Raw genomic sequence first — 23,002 nt, 5'->3', positions numbered from 1 at the left:
GTGACCAGGAGTACGTCATCGCCCCACCCCGCCTGACCACGGGCCCCACCCCTCCTGACCACGGCCCTCCTGGCCCTGGGGACGGCCCTCCTGGCCCTGGGCTCCGCCCCCTGACCACACCCCTGACCCCAGACCCCACCCCCTGACACCAGGCCCCGCCCCTCGCTCCCCCGACCCCACCCCTCCTGACCGCCAAGCCCCACCCCCTGACCCCACTCCCCCTCCCCGCCCCTCAAACCCACTTCCCCTCCCCCTGCCCCTCGACCCACCTTCCCCCTGCCCCCTCCCCTTCCCTCCCTCCCCCCTTTGACAGACTCTGGACAGCCTTTTTTGAGGCAATGTCCAAAGTGGTGGGGAGGAAGGTGGAGCCGTGCCCGAAAGTGGTGGCCTTCGGGGTATCAGACCAGGTCTCTTCATGGGGAAGAGGGCAGATGCCCTTGCCTTTGCCGCCCTGATCGCCCGCCGTAGAATCCTGCTCGGCTGGCAGTCAACAGCACTGCCTAAAGGTGCAGACTGGCTGTCTGACCCATCAGAATTTCTCCAAATGGAGAATATCAAATTAGCCATCCATGGGTCGGAAGAGGGCGTCCACAAAACACGGGAGCCATTCTTCACCCCGACTGTTCCAAAACCTGTTTGTAGCCAACAACTAGGTGGCCAGCGACAAAGGGAGAGTACCCACGACGCAGAAGGGAAGAAGGGGGAGGATCCAGGGAAATAGGAAAGCACAACCAAACCCGAGAGCCAGGGGGCACAGGGGAGGGCAGGAACGACAAAGGTGATTGATTGTCACAAGTACTGAAGTACGGTGAAAAGTATTTTTCTGCGGTCAAGGGAACGTACACAGTAAACAAAAAGAATAATTGACAAAGTACATCGACAAATAGTGATTGATGGGAGTCAGTCAGGAGAAAAGAGAGAGGAACAGAGGTGGAGAATGAGACACAGTTGACAACAATGGCCACAGCGAAAACGACATGTAAAAGACAAAAGAGCGAAAGAAGAAACAACAAAAAATCCATGTAAATCCACCCGTGCGTCGCAACCCCAACTTTGAAAATGCCTGGTCTACGGCACAAATCTCTCAATACGTTATCACATTAAACATCTGTTCACACTGTTACAACCTCGGTGCTCTGTCAGATGGGTGTGAGAGGTGGGCTGATCTGGGCTGGCCAGAGAGGGGGTGCGGGGCAGGGGTCAGTGGGCGGATGTTGTGGGCGGCCTGAGCTTCCCCCACCACCCTTACCCCAGGGATCTGATGGCGCAGTGTGGTGGAATGGTTAGCTCACATGCTGGGATCACTCAGGTGGATGGTGCAAAGTGCTACCATGGGCAGAAGTCAGGTGTTGTCATAAGGTGCGGGGAACCAGAGCTCATCGTAAAGCGAGTTGTCATCAGCCTCCATCCCATGGACCAGACCCGCTGTTACTGCCAACCAAGGGCCCCCACGTAATGTTGCGGCAGGTATGTATCATGGAGAGGGTGCAGGTGGGAGAGGGGGTTGGCCAGGAAGGGTGGGCGGGTGTTTGGATTTTGTTTATTGTCACATGTACCGGGTACAGTGAAAAGTGTTTTTCTGCGAGCAGCTCAACAGATCATCAAGTACATGAAAGAAAAGAAAATACATAATAAGGCAACACAAGATAAACAGATGAAGCATACAGGGTGTAGTGTTAATGAGGTCAGTCCATAAGAGGGTCGTTTAGGAGTCTGATAACAACGATGAGGAAGCTGTTTTTGAATGTGTTTGTGCGTGTTCTCAGACTTTTGTATCTCCTGCCCAATGGAAGAAGTTGGAAGAGTGAGTAAGCCGGGTGGGAGGAGTCTTTGATTATGCTGCCCGTTTACCCCAGGCAGCGGGAGGTGTAGATGGAGTCAATGGATGGGAGGCAGGTTCGTGTGATGGATTGGGCTGTGTTCACGACTCTTTGAAGTTTCTTACAGTCTTGGGCCAAGCAGTTGCCATACCAGGCTGTGATGCAGCCCGATAGGATGCTTTCTATGGTGCATCTGTAATAGTTAATAAGAGTTAATGTGGACATGCCGAATTTCCTTAGTTTCCTGAGGAAGTATAGGTGCTGTTGTGGTGTCTTGGTGGTAGCGTCGACATGGGTGGATCAGGACAGCTTTTTGAGGGCAGCACGGTGGCCTAGTGGTTAGCATAACCGCCTCACGGCGCTGAGGTCCCAGGTTCGATCCCGGCTCTGGGTCACTGTCCGTGTGGAGTTTGCACATTCTCCCCGTGTCTGCGTGGGTTTCGCCCCCACAACCCAAAAATGTGCAGAGTAGGTGGATTGGCCACTCTAAATTGCCCCTTAATAGAAAAAATAATTGGGTAATCTAAATTTAAAAAAAAAAGGACAGCTTTTTGGAGCTGTGTACCCACAGGAATTTGAAGCTGCTAACCATCTCCACCTCGGCCCCATTGATGCTGACAGGGTTGTGTACAGTACTTTGCTTCCTGAAGTCAATGAACAGCTCTTTAGTTTTGCTGGCATTGAAGAATAGATTGTTGTCGCTGCACCACTCCACTAGGAGTGGAGTTGGAGGGGGCTGAAGGGTGGGTCAGTAAATTTGCTGATGACACCAAGATTGGTGGAATAGTGGATGAGGTGGAGGGCTGTTGTAGGCTGCAAAGAGACATTGATAGGATGCAGAGCTGGGCCGAAAAATGGCAGATGGAGTTTAACCCTGATAAGCGAGGTGATTCATTTTGGTAGGAAAAATTTGAATGCAGATTACAGGGTCAATGGCAGGGTTCTGAGGAATGTGGAGGAACAGAGAGATCTTGGGGTTCATGTCCACAGATCTCTGAAGGTTGCCACTCAAGTGGATAGAGTCATGAAGAAGGCTTAAAGTGGGTTAGCGTTTATTAACAGGGGGCTTGAGTTTAAGAGCCGCGGGTATATTTTGCAACTCAACATGAACCTGGTGAGACCACATTTGGAATATTGTGTGCAGTTCTGGTCACCTCATTATAGGAAGGATGTGGAAGCATTGGAAAGGGTGCAAAGGAGATTTACCAGGATGCTGCCTTGTTTGCAGGATAGGTCTTATGAGGAAAGGTTGAGGAAGCTAGGGCTTTTCTCTTTGGAGCGGAGGAGGATGAGAGGCGACTTAATAGAGGTTTATAAGATGATAAGGGGGATAGATAGAGTGGATGTTCAGAGACTATTTCCTCGGGTGGATGTAGCTGTTACAAGGGAGCATAATTATAAGATTCAGGGTGGGAGATATAGGAGGGATATCTGAGGTAGGTACTTTACTCAGAGAGTGGTTAGGGTGTGGAATGGGCTGCCTGCTATGATAGTGGAGTCAGACACTTCAGGAACTTTCAAGCAGTTATTGGATAGGCACATGGAGCACACCGGAATGACAGAGAGTGGGATAGCTTGGTGTTGGTTTCGAACAATGCTCGGCACAACATCGAGGGCCGAAGGGCCTGTTCTGTACTGTTCTATGTTCTATCTCTGTCCTGTATTCTGACTCGTCGTTATTCGAGATCTGGCCCACTATGGTTGTTTTGTCAACAAACTTGTAGATAGCGTTGGAACCAAATTTTTCCACACAGTTGTGTCTCTACAAGGCGTATAATTTAAAAAAAAAGTAAATTTAAAGTACCCAATTCATTTTTTCCAATTAAGGGGCAATTTAGCGTGGCCAATGCACCTATCCTGCACATCTTTGGGTTGTGGGGGCGAAACCCACGCAAACACGGGGAGAATGTGCACACTCCACAAGGACAGTGACCCAGAGCTGGGATCGAACCTGGGACCTCAGCACCGTGAGGCAGCAGTGCTAACCCACTGCATCACCGTGCTGCCCTACAGGTAGTATAGTAGGGTGCTAAATATGTAGCCTTGCGGGGCCCCGGTATTAAGGACTATTGTGGAGGTGTTGTTGTTGTTTATTCTTACTGATTGTGGTCGATGGGTCAGAAAGTCAAGGATCCAGTTACAGAGTGAGGAGCCAAGTCCTAGGTTTTGGAGCTTTGATATGAGCTTTGCAGGGATTATGGTGTTGAAGGCGGAGCTTTAGTCAATAAATAGGAGTTTGATGTAGGAGTCCTTGTTGTCGAGATGTTCTAGGGATGAGTGTAGGGCCAGGGAGGTGGCGTCTGCTGTGGACCGGTTGCAGCAGTATGCAAATTTGCAGTGGATCGAGGCGTTCTGGGAGTATGGAGGTGATGCGCTTCATGGCCTCTTTTTTTTAAATTTAGAGTACCCAATTAACTTTTTCCAATTAAGGGGCAATTTAGCGTGTTCAATCCACCTACCTTGCACATCTTTGGGTTGTGGGGGCGAAACCCACGCAAACACGGGGAGAATGTGCAAACTCCACACGGACAGTGACCCAGAGCCGGGATCGAACCTGGGACCTCAGCGCCGTGAGACTGCAGTGCTAACCTACTGAGCCACCGTGCTGCCCTCGCTTCATGGCCTCTTGAAGCACTTCATTACAACTGAACTGAGGGCCACCAGACGGTAATCATTGAGGCACGTTGCCTCATAGTATCATAGAATTTACAGTGCAGAAGGAGGCCATCCGGCCCATCGAGTCTGCACCGGCTCTTGGAAAAAATACCCTACCCAAGGTCAACACCTCCACCCTATCCCCACAACCCAGCAACCCCAGCCAACACTAAGGACAATTTTGGACACGAAGGGCAATTTACCATGGCCAATCCACCTAACCTGCACATCTTTGGACTGTGGGAGGAAACCCACGCACACACGGGGAGGATGTGCAGACTCCGCACAGACAGTGACCCAAGCCGGAATTGAACCTGGGACCCTGGAGCTGTGAAGCAATTGCGCTATCCACAATGCTACCGTGCTGCCATGATGGTGGTCTTCTTGAAGCAGGTGGGTGTTGGAGCGGTTTCAAGGCCTGCGTATTGAGTCGGCTTCCATGTGGGATTTTCTCCTGTGGCTCAACTCAGTACAAAGAGCAGCAGACACATCAACAATCTGAAGACGGTTTAATATTCCACAAGCTTGCATTCATGTACATCAGAGATAAGACCTGGAAAGCTGCCAAGGTCCATCTACAAAGACACAAACTCAGCACACATTCAAAAATCAATAGCCCTCCCCAGTTGGATGTGATCCAATCCGTGAAGCTGCTATGTTTAAACTTCACCCAATAGAATTGCAAGCAACCCATGATGGATGGCAGGATCCTCATCCTGACAGCTATGTACAATCTCAGCATCCTGTGCTGTTTGTGAGAAACAGAACAACAGAACCAGCATCCTGGATTGTTTCACTATGAAGAACATAAGAAATAGGAGCAGGAGTAGGCCATCTGGCCCCTCGAGCCTGCTCCGCCATTCAATTAGATCATGGCTGATCTTTTGTGGACTCAGCTCCACTTTCCGGCCCAAATACCATAACCCTTAATCCCTTTATTCTTCAAAAAACTATCTATCTTTACCTTAAAAACATTTAATGAAGGAGCCTCAACTGCTTCACTGGGCAAGGAATTCCATAGATTCAAAACCCTTTGGGTGAAGAAGTTCCTCCAAAACTCAGTCCTAAATCTACTTCCCCTTATTTTGAGGCTATGCCCCCTAGTTCTGCTTTCACCCGCCAGTGGAAACAACCTGCCCGCATCTATCCTATCTATTCCCTTCATAATTTTATATGTTTCTATAAGATCCCCCCTCATCCTTCTAAATTCCAACGAGTACAGTCCCAGCCTACTCAACCTCTCCTCGTAATCCAACCCCTTCAGCTTTGGGATTAACCTAGTGAATCTCCTCTGCACACCCTCCAGTGCCAGTACGTCCTCTCTCAAGTAAGGAGACCAAAACTGAACACAATACTCCAGGTGTGGCCTCACTAGCACCTTATACAATTGCAGCATAACCTCCCTAGTCTTAAATTCCATTCCTCTAGCAATGAAGGCCAAAATTCAATTTGCCTTCTGAACCATCTATTGCACCTGTAAACCAACTTTCTGTTACTCATGCACTAGCACACCCAGTTCTCTCTGCACAGCAGCATGCTTTAATATTTTATCATTTAAATAATAATCCCGTTTGCTGTTATTCCTACCAAAATGGAAAACCTCACATTTATCAACATCGTATTCCATCTGCCAGACCCTAGCCCATTCACTTAACCTATCCAAATCCCTCTGCAGACTTCCAGTATACTCTGCACTTTTCGCTTTACCACTCATCTTAGTGTCATCTGCAAACTTGGACACATTGCCCTTGGTCCCCAACTCATCTATGTAAATTGTGAACAATTGTGGGCCCAACACGGATCCCTGAGGGACACCACTAGCTACTGATTTGCCAACCAGAGAAACACCCATAGAACATAACAGCGCAGTTCTCGATGTTGCGCCGACCTGTAAAACCCCTCGAAAGCCCATCTACACTACTCCCTTATCGTCCATATGCCTATCCAATGACCATTTGAATGCGTTTAGTGTTGGCGAGTCCACTACTGTTGCAGGCAGGGCATTCCACGCCCGTACTACTCTCTGAGTAAAGAACCTACCTCTGACATCTGTCCTATATCTAACTCCCCTCAATTTAAAGCTATGTCCCCTCGTGCTGGACATCACCATCCGAGGAAAAAGGCTCTCACTGTCCACCCTATCTAATCCGCTGATCATCTTGTATGCCTCAATTAAGTCACCTCTTAACCTTCTTCTCTCTAACGAAAACAGCCTCAAGTCCTTCAGCCTTTCCTCATAAGATCTTCCCTCCATACCAGGCAACATCCTTGTAAATCTCCTCTGTACCCTTTCCAAAGCTTCCACATCCTTCCTATAATGCGGCGACCAGAACTGCACGCAATACTCCAAATGTGGCCGCACCAGAGTTTTGCACAACTGCAACATGACCTCATGGCTCCGAAACTCAATTCCTCTACCAATAAAAGCTAACACACCGTGCGCCTTCTTAACAACCCTCTCAACCAGGGTGGCAACTTTCAGGGATCTATGGAAATGGACACCGAGATCTCTCTGCTCGTCCACACTACCAAGAATCTTACCATTAGCCCAGTACTCTCTCTTCCTGTTATTCCTTCCAAAATGAATCACCTCACACTTTTCTGCATTAAACTCCATTTGCCACCTGTCAGCCCAGCTCTGCAGCTTATCTATGTTCCTCTGTAACTTGTAACATCCTTCTGCACTGTCCACATCCACCGACTTTAGTGTCATCTGCAAATTTACTCACCCATCCTTCTACGCCCTCCTCCAGGTCATTTATAAAAATGACAAACAGCAGCTGCCCCAAAACAGATCCTTGTGGTAGACCACTAGTAACTGGACGCCAGTCAGAACATTTCCCATCAACCACCACCCTTTGTCTTCTATTAGCTAGCCAAATTCTGATCCAAACTGCTAAATCACCCTGAATCCCATGCCTCTGTATTTTCGGCAATAGCCTACCGTGGGGAACCTTATCAAATGCTTTACTGAAATCCATATACACATCAACTGCTTTACCCTCATCCACCTGTTTGGTCACCTTCTCAAAGAACTCAATGAGGTTTGTGAGGCACGACCTACCCTTCACAAAACCATGTTGACTATCTCTAATCAAATTATTCCTTTCCAGATGATTATACATCCTATCCCTTATAAACCTTTCCAAGACTTTTCCCACAACAGAAGTAAGGCTCACTGGTCTATAGTTACCAGGGTTATCTCTACTCCCCTTATTGAACAAGGGGACAACATTTGCTATCCTCCAGTCTTCTGGCACTATTCCTGTAGACAAAGATGACTTAAAGATCAAAGCCAAAGGCTCAGCAATCTCCTCCCTAGATTCCCAGAGAATCCTAGGATAAATCCCAACCGGCCCAGGGGACTTATCTATTTTCACACTTTCCAGAATCACTAACACCTCCTCCTTATGAACCGCAAGCCCTTCTAGTCTAGTAGCCTGTATTTCAGTATTCTCCTCGACAACTTTGTCTTTTTCCTGTGTGAATACAGATGAAAAATACTCATTAAGCACCTCTCCTATCTCCTCGGACTCCACGCACAACTTCCCACTACTGTCCTTGATCGGCCCTACTCTTACCTTAGTCATTCTTTTATTCCTGACATATCCATAGAAAGCTTTAGGGTTATCCTTGATCCTACTTGCCAAAGACTTCTCATGTCCTCGCCTGGTTCTTCTTAGCTCACTCTTTAGAGCCTTCCTAGCTAACCTGTAACTCTCAAGCGCCCTAACTGAACCATCACGTCTCATCTTTACATAAGCCTCCTTCTTCCTCTTGACAAGTGTTTCAACTGCTTTAGTGACCCATGGTTCCCTCGCTCGACCACTTCCTCCCTGCCTAACAGGTACATACTTATCAAGGACACGCAGTAGCTGTTCCTTGAACGTGCTCCACATTTCCATTGTGCCCATCCCCTGCAGTTTTCCTCTCCATCCGATGCATTCTAAGTCTTGCCTCATCGCATCATAATTGCCTTTCCCCCAGCTATAACTCTTGCCCTGTGGTGTATGCCTATCCCTTTCCATCGCTAAAGTAAACGTAATCGAATTGTGGTCACTATCACCAAAGTGCTCACCTACCTCCAAATCTAACACCTGTCCTGGTTCATTACCCAGTACCAAATCCAATACGGCCTTGCCTCTCGTTGGCCTATCTACATACTGCATCAGGAAACCATCCTGCACACATTGGACAAAAACGGACCCATCTAAAGTACTCGAACTATAGTGTTTCCAGTCAATATTTGGAAAGTTAAAGTCCCCCATAACAACTACCCTGTTACTTTCGCTCCTGTCCAGAATCATCTTTGCAATCCTTTCCTCTACATCTCTGGAACTTTTCGGAGGCATATAGAAAAGTCCTAACAGGTTGACCTCTCCTTTCCTGTTTCTTAACTCAGCCCATACTACCTCAGTATTCGAGGCCTCATCAAATGTCCTCTCAGCCACTGTAATACCGTCCTTGACTAACAATGCCACCCCTCCCCCTCTCTTACTTCCTTCCCTGAACTTACTGAAATATCTAAACCCCGGCACCTGCAACAACCATTCCTCGCCCTGCTCTATCCATGTCTCCGAAATGGCCACAACATCGAAGTCCCAGGTACTAACCCATGCCGCAAGCTCACCCACCTTATTCCGGATGCTCCTGGCATTGAAGTAGACACACTTTAAACCACCTTCCTTCCTGCCGGTACACAACTTTGAAACCTTACTCATGACCTCACTACTCTCAGCTTCTTGTGTGCTGGAGCTACAATTCAGGTTCCCAATCCCCTGCTGAACTAGTTTAAACCCTCCCGAAGAGCATTAGCAAACCTCTTCCCCAGGATATTAGTACCCCTCTGGTCCAGGTGTAGACCATCCCATTTGTAGAGGTGCCACCTACCCCAGAATGAGCCCCAATTGTCCAGGAATCTGGCACCCTCCCTCCTGCACCATCCCTGCAGCCACGTGTTCAACTGCTCTCTCCCTATTCCTCGACTCGCTAGCACGTGGCATGGGTAACAACCCAGAGATAATAACTCTGTTTGGCCTGGATCTAAGTTTCCACCCTAGCTCCCTGAATTCCTGCCTTACATCCCTATCCCTTTTCCTACCTACGTCATTGGTACCTATGTGGACCACGACTTGGGGCTGCTCCCCCTCCCCCTTCAGGATCCCGAAAACACGATCCGTTAATCCCCACTCTTTGCTTTCTATTAATTAACCAATCCTCTATCCATGCTACTACTTTACCCTTAATGCCATGCACCTTTATCTTATGCAGCAACCTTTTGTGTGGCACCTTGTCAAAGGCTTTCTGGAAATCCAGATATACCACATCCATTGGCTCCCCGTTATCTATTGCACTGGTAATGTCCTCAAAAAATTCCACTAAATTAGTTAGGCACGACCTGCCCTTTATGAACCCATGCTGCGTCTGCCCAATGGGACAATTTCTATCCAGATGCCTCGCTATTTCTTCCTTGATGATAGATTCCAGCATCTTCCCTACTACCGAAGTTAAGCTCACTGGCCTATAATTACCCGCTCCCTGCCTACCTCCTTTTTTAAACAGTGGTGTGATGTCTGCTAATTTCCAATCCACCGGGACCACTCCAGAGTCTAGTGAATTTTCGTAAATTATCACTAGTGCATTTGCAATTTCCCTAGCCATCTCTTTTAGCACTCTGGGATGCATTCCATCAGGGCCAGGAGACTTGTCTACCTTTACCCCCATTAGCTTGCCCATCACTACCTCCTTAGTGATAACAATCCTCTCAAGGTCCTCACCTGTCACAGCCTCATTTCTATCAGTCACTGGCATGTTTTTTGTGTCTTCCACTGTGAAGACCGACCCAAAAAACCTGTTCAGTTCCTCAGCCATTTCCTCATCTCGCATTATTAAAACTCCCTTCTCATCCTCTAAAGGACCAATATTTACCTTAGCCACTCTTTTTTGTTTTATATATTTATAGAAACTTTTACTGTCTGTTTTTATATTCTGAGCAAGTTTACTCTCATACTCTATCTTACTCTTCTTTATAGCTTTTTCAGTAGTTTTCTGTTGCCCCCTAAAGATTTCCCAGTCCTCTAGTCTCCCACCAATCTTTGGCACTTTGTATGCTTTTTCCTTCAATTTGATACTCTCCCTTATTTCCTTAGATATCCATGGTCAATTTTCCCTCTTTCTACCGTCCTTCCTTTTTGTTGGTATAAACCTTTGCTGAGCACTGTGAAAAATCGCTCGGAAGGTTCTCCACTGTTCCACCATAAAGTCTTTGCTCCCAGTCTACCTTAGCTAGTTCTTCTCATCCCATTTTAATCTCCTTTGTTTAAACACAAAACACTAGTATTTGATTTTCCCTTCTCACACTCCATCTGTATTTTAAATTCTACCATATTGTGATCGCTCCTTCTGAGAGGATCCCTAACTATGAGATCATGAATCAATCCTGTCTCATTACACAGGACAAGATTTAGGACCGCTTGTTCCCTCGTAGGTTCCATTACATACTGTTCTAGGAAACTATCGCGGATACATTCTATAAACTCCTCCTCAAGGTTGCTTTGACCGACCTGGTTAAACCAATCGACATGTAGATTAAAATCCCCCATGATAACTGCTGTACCATTTCTATATGCATCAGTTATTTCTTTGTTTATTGCCTGCCCCACCATAACGTTACTATTTGGTGGCCTATAGACTACTCCTATCAGTGACTTTTTCACCTTACTATTCCTGATTTCCACCCAAATGGATTCAACCTTATCCTCCATAGCACCGATGTCATCCCTTACTATTGCCCGGATGTCATCCTTAAATAACAGCTACACCACCTCCCTTACCACCCACTCTGTCCTTCCGAATAGTTTGATACCCTCGGACATTTAACTCCCAGTCGTGACCATCCTTTAACCATGTTTCAGTAATGGCCACTAAATCATAGTAATTCACGATGATTTGCCCCATCAACTCATTTACTTTATTCCGAATACTACGAGCATTCAGGTAAAGTACACTTATGTTGTTTTTTTACCTCTGTTTTGAATCTTAACATCTCCAGTTTTATTCCTTTTAGTATTACTGGGCCTATTCACTGAGCTCCCCTCAGTCACTGTACCTTGTACTGTCACCCTTTTTGATTTTTGACTGTGGCTTCTCTGCCTTACACTTTCCCCCTTACTTCCTTTTGCTTCTGTCCCTGCTTTACTACCTTCCAACTTCCTGCATCGGTTCCCATCCCCCTGCCACATTAGTTGAAACCCTCCCCAACAGCTCTAGCAAACATCGGTTCCAGTCCTGCCCAGGTGCAGATCGTCGGGTTTGTACTGGTCCCACCTCCCCCAGAACCGGTTCCAATGCCCCAGGAATTTGAATCCCTCCCTCTTGCATCATCTCTCGAGCCACACTTTCATCCTATCTATCCTGACATTCCTACTCTGACAATCTCGTGGCACTGGTAGCAATCCTGAGATTCCTACCTTTGAGGTCCTACTTTTTAGTTTAACTCCTGATTCCCTGAATTCAGCTTGTAGGACCTCATCCCGTTTTTTACCTATATCGTTGGTGCCTATGTGCACCATGACAGCTGGCTGTTCACCCTCCCCCCCCCCAGAATGTCCTGCAGCTGCTCCGAGACATCCTTGACCCTTGCACCAGGGAGGCAACATACCATCCTGGAGTCTCGATTGCATCCGCAGAACCGCCTGTCTATTCCCCTTACGATTGAGTCCCCTATCACTATAGCCCTGCCACTTTTCTTCCTACCCTGCTGTGCAGCAAAGCCAGCCACGGTGCCATGAACCTTGCTGCTGCCTTCCCCTGGTAAGCCATCTCCCCCAACAGTATCCAAAGCAGTATATCTGTTTTGCAGGGAGATGACCGCAGGGGACACCTGCACTGCCTTCCTACTCTTGCTCTGTCTTTTGGTCACCCATTTTCTATCTCCCTCAGTAACTTTCACCTGCGGTGTGACCAACTCGCTAAACATGCTATCCACGACCTCCTCAGCATCGCGGATGCTCCAAAGTAAGTCCATCTGCAGCTCCAGAACCATCAAGAGGTCTAACAGGAGCTGCAACTGAACACACTTCTTGCATGTGAAGGAACCAGGGACAGTGGACGTGTCCCTGAGCTCCCACATCGCACACGAGGAGCATGACACCGGTCTGGGATCTCCTGCCATGTCTTAAACCTTAGGTAAACTTATACAACTACAATTTCAAAAAACGAAAGAAAAATAAATAAATTAGACAATGAAAAGAAAAACTACTTACCAGTCACTTACCAGGGTTAAAAGCACCTCCTCCCCGCCCAGCTTCGAATTCCCACCTAGCTTCAAATTCCCAAACTCACTCTTGGTTGTGCCTCACTCTGGCTGTGTGTTCTCTGGCTCACTGGGAGAACTCACCCAGGGTCTCAGATGCTTCCTGGTTCTCTCCCTGCAGATTAAAAGTTACAGGCCAGAAGAAAGAGAACAAAACAGTAGAGAAAAAGCACCTTCTCGCACTCTGCACCGAATTACCTCACTGCACCAAATGACCAAGTTCCAACTTACCACTCTGGATGCGCCTCACTCCGGCTGTGTCTTCTCGACTTGCGCAAAGCTTGATTACTTATTACTGCTACGTCCTAAAATACATGTTTAATGGTTAATAATGATTACTCGGTACTCTCCCTATAATTCATCTCAATCCTTAATAAAGTAACTTATGTAAAACTACTCGAGTGGCAAGCTAACTATTTAGTTTTAAGAGGTATCATCGCTGAACCCCCCCCCTTCAGTGGGGATCTCGGAGCAGAGTAGGGACAGGTTAAAGGTGACTGCGAACACATCTGCCAGCTGGTCCACGCAGGGTCTGAGTGCACGACCAGGGATCCTGTCAGGATCCGTCGCCTTCCAAGGGTTCACTTTCAGGAAGGCTGATCTGGCTTTGAAAGCTGTGATGGTGGGTATGGGTGTGTTATGGGCTGCTGGGGCACGTGACAGTGGATCGTTGGTTTCCTGCTCGAACTGAACATAGAATGCATTGAGTTCATCGGGGAGGGGTGCGCTGGAGATACTGCCCGACTTCACTTTGTAGCCTGTTATGTTGTTTAGGCCTTGCCACAACTGCCGAGAGTCTGTAACGCTAATCTGTGACTCTAGCTTGGTCTGATATTCTCTCTTGCCATCGCAGATGGCTTTATGGAGGTCATACCTGGATTTTTGTATAGGTCAGGGTCGTCTGACTTGAACGCCTCAGACCTGTCCTTCAGTAGGGAGTCAATCTCGCGATTGAGCCATGGCATCTGGTTGTGGAACGTACGTACTGCTTTCTTTGGCACGCAGTCGTCTACACATTTGCTGATGAAGTCTGTGACGTTGGTGGCATACTCATTTAAGCTGGTCGCTGAGTTCTTAAATATGGACCAGTTCACTGTCTCTAAGCAGTCACGTAAGAGCTCTTCTGTTTCCTCGGACCAGCGCTGCACGACCTTCGTAGCTGGATTCTTCCGCTTGAGCTTCTGTTTGTATGCCGGGAGAAGGAGCACCGTCTTATGGTCTGATTTCCCAAAGTGCGGTCAGGGGATGGAACGGTAGGCGCCCTTGATTTTTGAGTAGCAGTGGTCAAGAGTGTTGTCGCCCCTGGTAGGACAGGAGATGTGCTAGTGGAAATTTGGCAGTACACTCTTGAGGTTGGCCTTGTTGAAGTCCCCGGCCACGATGAACAAGGCCTCCGGGTGTTCGCTTTCGTAGTTGTGTATAACTGTGTACAGTTCGTCCAGCGCCTTCTTCACGTCTGCCTGGGGTGGGATGTAGACTGCTGTGATAATGGCTGAAGTGAACTCACGTGGAAGATAGTATAGGCGGCACTTCATGGTCAGGCAGTCCAGGTCCGGGGAGCAGTAGGTCGCCAGGGTTGCCACGTCCAAGCACCAGGAGGAGTTGATGAGGAGGCAAACCCCTCTCCATGACGATGGTAAAGATCAAGGAGTTGTGGTCACTGTCACCGAAATGCTCTCTCACCGAGACATCTGACACCTGGCCTGGTTTGTTGGCAAGCACCAAATCCAACATGGCCTCCCCCTCGTTGGCCTATCTACATATTGAGTCAGGAATCCTTCCTGGACACACCTGACAGAATCTGCTCCATCCAAACTAAGGAGGTTCCAGTCAATATTAGGGAAGTTGAAGTCACCCATGACAACAACTCTGTTACTTCTGCACCTTTCCAAAATCTGCCGCCCAGTCTGTTCCTCCATCTATCTGCTGCTATTGGGAGGGTCTATAGATAACTCCTAATAAAGTGACTGCTCCTTTCTTGTTGTTGACTTCCACCCATACTGACTCAGTAGACAAACCCTCCTCGACCACCTCCTTTCTGCAGCCGTGACACTCTCTAATTAACAGTGCCACCCCCCCCCCCCCCCCCTCCTTTTACCTCTCTCCCTCCCTATTCTTAAAACATCTAAACCCCGGAACATCCAATAACCATTCCTGTCCCTGTGAAATCCATGTCTCCGTAATGGCCACAACATCGTAGTTCCAAGCTCTAAACTCATCTCCCTTATTCATGACACTCCTTGCATTGAAACAGACACACTTTAAACCCATTCCACTGACTGCAACTTTGCCGTATAAACTGTCTATCATTCCTCACAGACTCGCTGTGTACTATTTCTGCCCGTTCAACAGCTACCCTATCCTCTGATCCTTGGCTCTGGTTCCATCCCCCTGCCAAAGTAGTTTAAACCCTCCCTGAGAGCTCTAACAAACCTCCCGCCCAGGATATTGGTGCCCCTCCAGTTTAGGTGCAAACCGTCCTCAACGGCAAACAGGGGGCCCAACACGGATCCCTGTGGTACGCTTCTGGTCACTGGCTTCCAGACACTAAAGCAGCCGTCTGTCATCACCCTCTGTCTCCTACTCCTAAGCCAATTATGAATCCACCTTATCAAATCAGCCTGTATCCCATGTGCATTTGCCTTAGAACATAGAACATACAACAGTACAGCACAGAACAGGCCCTTCGGCCCTCGATGTTGTGCCGAGCAATGATCACCCTACTCAAACCCACGTATCCACCCTATACCCGTAACACAACCCCCCCCCCCCCCCCCCCCCCTTAACCTTACTTTTTAGGACACTACGGGCAATTTAGCATGGCCAATCCACCTAACCCGCACATCTTTGGACTGTGGGAGGAAACCCACGCACACGGGGAGGACGTGCAGACTCCGCACAGACAGTGACCCAGCCGGGAACCGAACCTGGGACCCTGGAGCTGTGAAGCATTTATGCTAACCACCATGCTACCGTGCTGCCTTCTTAATAAGTCTCCCATGTGGGACCTTGTCAAAGGCTTTGATGAAATCCATGTAAACTATGTCAACTGTACTGCCCTCACCGTGGTTACATGCTGAAAAAATTCAAATTTATTAGGCATGACCTCCCTCTGACAAAGCCATGCTGACTATTCCTGATCAAATCTTGCCTCTCCAAGTGGAGATAGATTCTCTCCTTCAGAATCTTCTCCAGTAGGGGTAGCATGATGGTGCAGTGGTTAGCACTGCTGCCTCACAGCGCTGAGGTACCAGGTACGATCCTGGCTCTGGGTCGTGTCCATGTGGAGTTTGCACATTCTCCCCATATTTGCGTGGGTTTCAAAGAACAAAGAAAAGTACAGCACAGGAACAGCCCTTCGGCCCTCCAAGCCCGTGCCGACCATGCTGCCTGTCTAAACTAAAATCTTCTACACTGCCTGGGTCTGTATCCCTCTAATCCCATCCTATTCATGTATTTGTCAAGATGCCCCTTAAATGTTACTATCGTCCCTGCTTCCACCACCTCCTCCGGCAGCGAGTTCCAGGCACCCACTACCCTCTGTGGAAAAAAAACTTGCCTCGTACATCTCCTCTAAACGTTGTCCCTCGCACCTTAAACCTAGTAATTGACCCCTCTACCCTGGGGAAAAGCCTGATTACCCACTCTGTCTATGCCCATCATAATTTTGTAGACCACATTTCACCTCCACAACCAATAGATGTGCAGGCTAGGTGGATTGGCCATGCAAAATTGCCCCTTAATTGGAAAAAAATGAATTGGGGACTCTAAATTTTTTTTTTTTTAATCTTTCTCCAGTAGTTTCCCTACCACTAACGTGCAACTCATTGGTCTCCTGGCTTGTCTCTATAACCTTTCTTAAATAGTGGGACCACATTAGCTGCTCTCCAGTCCTCTGACACCTCTTCTGTGGCCAGAGGAATTAAAAATTTGGGTCTGAGCCCCAGCAATCTCCTCCCTCACCTTCCAAAGCAACCTGGGGGACAATTCCAGGACAGCACGGTTGCTTCACAGCTCCAGGGTCCCAGGTTCGATTTGCGGCTTGGATCACTGAATGTGCGGAGTCTGCACGTTCTCCGTGTTTGCGTGGGTTTCCTCCGGGTGCTCCAGTTTCCTCCCACAGTCCAAAGATGTGCAGGGTAGGTGGATTGGCCATGCTAAATTTCCCTTCTCCAAAAACAGTTAGGTGTGGGGATAGGGTGGAGGTGTGGGGATAGGGTGGAGGTGTGGGGATGGGGTGCTCTTTCCAAGGGTTGGTGCAGGCTCGATGGGCCAAATGGCCTCCTTCTGCACTGTAAATTCTATGAATTCATTCGGACCATTAGATTTGTCCACTTTTAAGCCCTCCAATACCTTGTCACTCCCTATGACAATTTGCTCAAGATCTTCACAATCACTCTCCCAGAGTTCCGTATCTGCCTCCTCATTTTCTTGGGTGAAGACAGATGTGAAATATTTGTTCAACACCCTACCAATGTCTCCTGGCTCTGCCCACAGATTTCCCCCTTCGTCCTTAATGGGCCCTACCCTTTCCCTGGTTATATAGAACATAGAGTGCAGGAGACCATTTGGCCCATCGAGTCTGCACCGACCCACTTAAGCCCTCTCTTCTACCCTAATCCCTTAACCCAGTAACCCCTCCTCACTTTTTTGGTCATTAATGGTAATTTATCATGGCCAATCCAACCTAACCTGCACATCTTTGGACTGTGGGAGGAAACCGGAGCACCCGGAGGAAACCCACGCAGACACGGGGAGAACGTGCAGACTCCGCACGGTGACCCAGCGGGGAATTGAACCTGGGACCCTGGCGCTGTGAAGCCACAGTGCTAGCCACTTGTGCTACCATGCTGCCCTAAGGATAACCCTAAGTTATCCTCTTCCCATTGATATAGAATATTTTAGGATTTTCCCTACTTTTACCAGCCAGAGCTTTCTCATATCCCCTCTTTGCTCTCCTAATAAGCTCCATCCTGCACTTTCTGTACTCCACTAATGCTGCTGCAGACTTGCTCTCCTTATAGTTGTTAAAAGCCTCTTTTCCTTCTCATTGTATCCTGAATATCTCTGGTCGTCCATGGTTCTCTGGATTTGTTTGCACCTTCCTATTACCCTAGAGGGAACATGTTGGGCCTGTATCCTCTGCATTTCAGCTTTGAACGCCCTCCAGTGCTCTTCTGTAGATTTCCCCGCAAATATGTCTTTCCAGTCTACCTTGGCCAGATCCTGCCTTATTTTGTTAAAATCTACTCTCCCCCCAATCCAAAACCTTTTTTTGCAACTTATCTATTTCTTTGTCCATAACATTTGAATTGTTGTGGTTGCTCTGTTTTGACTAGCAACGTAACAATGCAGTGACATGACTAAATATGCACAACATAAGTTTTGCACGTAAACTTTATTTTATGATTCTGGTAACAACCTGGTTGAAGCTTCATTAAACAATCGCAATTTGGTTAAAGATGCACACTGATATGAGAACCAAACAGGGAATTCTTAAGCTAAAAAATAATTGCCTAAGTACCAGCATAAGTGACAGCATTTGGTATAAATTAAACATTCAAACACAAATGACTTACACATAGAGTCCTTTATTATTAAAGCTTCCAATACATCATACGCTGATTAAGATTTAATGGTCTCTCGGCATATGCAAAATATGAACCCCACAATTCAATGGTGGTCACCATCACATATTCCACAATCTGAGTTTCACCACCCCCCTTTTCCACTCTTTTTCTTTTTTTGCTGCTGTTTTTTCTTTGAGGCAGCAGAAGGTTTCTGTTGCCGAGGAGGCACAATGTTGCTGGAAGATGAAGCTGCTGCTGCAGTTCCAGGTCGTGGAGATGTGGGAGGGCTACTCACAGTCTTGCTGGCATCACTGGAGTAAAAAGCAGAGCAATCATTAACATGGGCTTTAAAGTAGAATAACTAAACACATTCAATCACTTACTTATAGGGGCATTATAAACAACATGTGTGAAATTTATTAAACTGGTTTAAGAGTTACAAGAATCTTGAGAAATCCCAACAGTGGGTTTTCTTGAGAATTAACACGAGCTAGAAATACTCTGATTGTAAATTAGGCAGATTACAAATTGTCATACTTGTGATGCTTGTACTGAACTTTGGGCAATTTTCCACATTGTTGGGCATATGCCAATGCTATAGCTGTACTGGAACAGTTTGGCTAGGGGTGCAGCTAGTCTGAAACACAATTCTTGTGTACTATTGTCAGGATGTTGACAAGACCCTACAGTCTTTGCGGCATCCAGTGCTTTCAGCTGTTTCTTGATATCATTGGAGTGAATTGAATTGACTGAAGACTGGTGGGAACTTCAGAAGGAGGCCCTGAGACTATCCACATGGCACTTCTAGCTGAAGGTGGTGCAAATGTTTCAGCTTTCCCTTTTGCACTGACGTGCTGAGCTCCACCTTCATTGAGATATGTTTTTTTAGGGGTGGCATGTGGCGCAGTGGTTAGCACTGGGACTGTGGCGCTGAGGACCCGGGTTCGAATCCCGGCCCTGGGACACTGTCCATGTGGAGTTTGCACATTCTCCTCATGTCTGCGTGGGTTTCACCCCCACAACCCAAAGATGTGCAGGGTAGGTGGATTGGCTATGCTAAATTGCCCCTTAATTGGAAAAAAATAATTGGGTATTCTAAATTTAAAGAAATGGGTTTTTTGAAGCCACCTCTGTCAGTTGTTTAGTTGTCCACACCATTCACAACTGGATGAGACAGGACTGCAGAGTTTTGATCCAATCTGTTGGTTGTAGGATCACTAAGCTCTAGCCTGCTGCTTCCACTTTTGGATGAAGGTAGTGCTTTGCTGCAGTTGGTCAGCAGGTTGGCATTCACTCCTACACTCCATGTTGAACCAGGGTCAGTCCCCTGACCTGTTGTTCATAATAAACTTGCTTGACCTCACCCTTCACCAACCTACCTGTCGCAGGTACATCTGTCTTGGACAATATTAGTACAAGTGATCACAGTACAATTCTTGTGGAGATGATGTCGTGTCCTCACCCACCCCCCCCCCCCCCCCACCCCCCCAATTATGTAAATGTCAGGCTACATAGTTAAAGATTGTGGTTGAATATAATTCTGCGGCTGATGTGCACCCACTGTGTCGCACGGAGGACCATTTTGGAGCTGCTCGAACTGTTCCGAATTCTTCCAATTTGCATGATGGGGGCATTCTCATTTGAGGCCAGGACATCATCTCCACAAGGATTGTACTCTGATCACTTGTCCCAATATTGTCCTGGACTGCGACAGGTAGGTTGGCGAGGGGAGAGGTCAAGCTGGTATTTGGCTTGAGTTGGTTGTCTTCCTACCTACCTGCAGGTTCAGTCTGGCAAAACTGTTCCTCAAGATTCAGCCAGCTTGGTCAGTAAGGGTGTTCCAAAAGCATTCTGGTAACGGACATTGAAGTCCCCATTCGAAATATATTGCAGTGTTACTTTCAAGTGGTGTTCAATATGGAGGAGCATGGATTAATTAGCTGATGGTCAGTAGCAATCAGGAGGTTTCCTTGCCCATGTTTTATTTGATGTCATGAGAGGTCATAATCCACAGATAATATTGAGGTCTCCCAGGACTACTCCTTCCCAACTTTATAACCATTATCCCGTCACCTCTGCTGTGTCTGTCCTGCCATTGGACATACCGAGGCACATTGGAAGAGAGTTTTAGGACATTGGTTGTATGGTCTGATATAGTAAGATAGAGTATGAGAGTAAACTTACTCAGAATATAAAAACAGACAGTAAAAGTTTTTACAAATATATAAGACAAAAAAGAGTGGCTAAGGTAAATATTGGTCCTTTAGAGGATGAGAAGGGAGTTTTAATAATGGGAAATGAGGAAATGGCTGAGGAACTGAACAGGTTTTTTGGGTCGGTCTTCACAGTGGAAGACACAAATAACATGCCAGTGACTGATAGAAATGAGGCTATGACAGGTGAGGACCTTGAGAGGATTGTTATCACTAAGGAGGGAGTGATGGGCAAGCTAATGGGGCTAAAGGTAGACAAGTCTCCTGGCCCTGATGGAATGCATCCCAGAGTGCTAAAAGAGATGGCTAGGGAAATTGCAGATGCACTAGTGATAATTTACCGAAATTCACTAGACTCTGGGGTGGTCCCGGTGGATTGGAAATGAGCAAACGTGACGCCACTGTTTAAAAAAGGAGGTAGGCAGAAAGCAGGAAATTATAGGCCAGTGAGCTTAACTTCGGTAATAGGGAAGATGCTGGAATCTATCATCAAGGAAGAAATTGCGAGGCAACTGGATAGAAATTGTCCCATTGGGCAGACGCAGCATGGGTTCGTAAAAGGCAGGTCATGCCTAACTAATTTAGTGGAATTTTTTGAGGACATTACCAGTGCAGTAGATAACGGGGAGCCGATGGATGTGGTATATCTGGATTTCCAGAAAGCCTTTGACAAGGTGCCACACAAAAGGTTGCTGCATAAGATAAAGATGCATGGCATTAAGGGTAAAGTAGTAGCATGGATAGAGGATTGGTTAATTAATAGAAAGCAAAGAGTTGGGATAAATGGGTGTTTCTCTGGTTGGCAATCAGTAGCTAGTGGTGTCCCTCAGGGATCCGTGTTGGGCCCACAATTGTTCACAATTTACATAGATGATTTGGAGTTGGGGACCAAGGGCAATGTGTCCAAGTTTGCAGATGACACTAAGATGAGTGGTAAAGCGAAAAGTGCAGAGGATACTGGAAGTCTGCAGAGGGATTTGGATAGGTTAAGTGAATGGGCTAGGGTCTGGCAGATGGAATACAATGTTGACAAATGTGAGGTTATCCATTTTGGTAGGAATAACAGCAAACGGGATTATTATTTAAACAATAAAATATTAAAGCATGCCACTGTTTAGAGAGACTTGGGTGTGCTAGTGCATGAGTCACAGAAGGTTGGTTTACAAGTGCAACAGGTGATTAAGAAGGCAAATGGAATTTTGTCCTTCATTGCTAGAGGGATGGAGTTTAAGACTAGGGAGGTTATGTTGCAATTGTATAAGGTGTTAGTGCGGCCACAATACCTGGAGTATTGTGTTCAGTTTTGGTCTCCTTACTTGAGAAAGGACGTACTGGCGCTGGAGGGTGTGCAGAGGAGATTCACTAGGTTAATCCCAGAGCTGAAGGGATTGGATTATGAGGAGAGGTTGAGTAGACTGGGACTGTACTCGTTGGAATTTAGAAGGATGGGGGGGGATCTTATAGAAACATTTAAAATTATGAAGGGAATAGATAGGATAGATGCGGGCAGGTTGTTTCCACTGGCGGGTGACAGCAGAACTAGGGGACATAGCCTCAAAATAAGGGGAAGTAGATTTAGGACTGAGTTTAGGAGGAACTTCTTCACCCAAAGGGTTGTGAATCTATGGAATTCCTTGCCCAGTGAAGCAGTTGAGGCTCCTTCATTACATGTTTTTAAGGTAAAGATAGATAGTTTTTTGAAGAATAAAGGGATTAAGGGTTATGGTGTTCGGGCCGGAAAGTGGAGCTGAGTCCACAAAAGATCAGCCATGATCTAATTGAATGGCGGAGCAGGCTCGAGGGGCCAGATGGCCTACTCCTGCTCCTAGTTCTTATGTTCTTATGTTGAGTATGAATATATCAGGCTGCTGCTTTACTAGTGGGGACAGCTCTTCCAAATTTTGCAAAACTTGATAAAACCGAGTTGTTAGCTAAGTTGTAGGTCACATGTGGCCCACCTTAATCATAGAAACATAGAAATAGGTGCAGGAGTAGGCCTTTTAGCCTAGACCACCATTCAATATGATCACGGCTGATCATGCAAATTTAGTATCCCAATCCCACTTTCTCTCCATACCCCTCAATCCCTTTAGCCTCAAGGGTCACGTCCAGCTTCCTCTTGAATATATCCAATGACCTGGCCCCAACAACTTTCTGTGGTAGAGAATTCCACAAGTTCACAACTCTCTGAGAGAAGAAGGTCGTCCTCATCTCAGTCCTGAATGGCTGACTCCTTATTCTTAGGCTGTGACCCCGAGTTCTGGACGTCCCCAACATCCCCAATCCCAGGCAATTCAATTCCATTTTTACTCATGTTTCTTAATTGCTGGTTTGGTTTGTTTGAATCTTCTGAACCAGGAAGCTTGGATCGAGCTTCTGCTCCTTCACCGGGGGGGGCTCCGATGAAGTCTGTCCCGCGATCGGGGTCCA

General features: G+C 47.1%; 1 protein-coding gene across 1 annotated transcript in view; it reads right to left on the bottom strand.

Annotated features, from left to right (window-relative positions):
• Positions 1–18,360: 18,360 nt before the first annotated feature.
• srp72 (signal recognition particle 72) overlaps positions 18,361–23,002 on the bottom strand; it is a 92,824-nt gene continuing 88,182 nt past the window's right edge. Inside the window, exon 17 of the mRNA XM_038792997.1 lies at positions 18,361–18,670. Coding sequence (XP_038648925.1) covers positions 18,502–18,670 — 169 coding nt within the window. The 3' untranslated portion in view covers positions 18,361–18,501. The remainder of the gene's footprint in view (positions 18,671–23,002) is intronic.

The sequence above is a fragment of the Scyliorhinus canicula genome, chromosome 3, assembly GCF_902713615.1.
Source record: "Scyliorhinus canicula chromosome 3, sScyCan1.1, whole genome shotgun sequence".
Lineage (NCBI taxonomy): Eukaryota > Metazoa > Chordata > Chondrichthyes > Carcharhiniformes > Scyliorhinidae > Scyliorhinus > Scyliorhinus canicula.
Note: the sequence above shows the minus strand (reverse complement) of the source record. Positions and strands in the feature narration are given on the sequence as shown.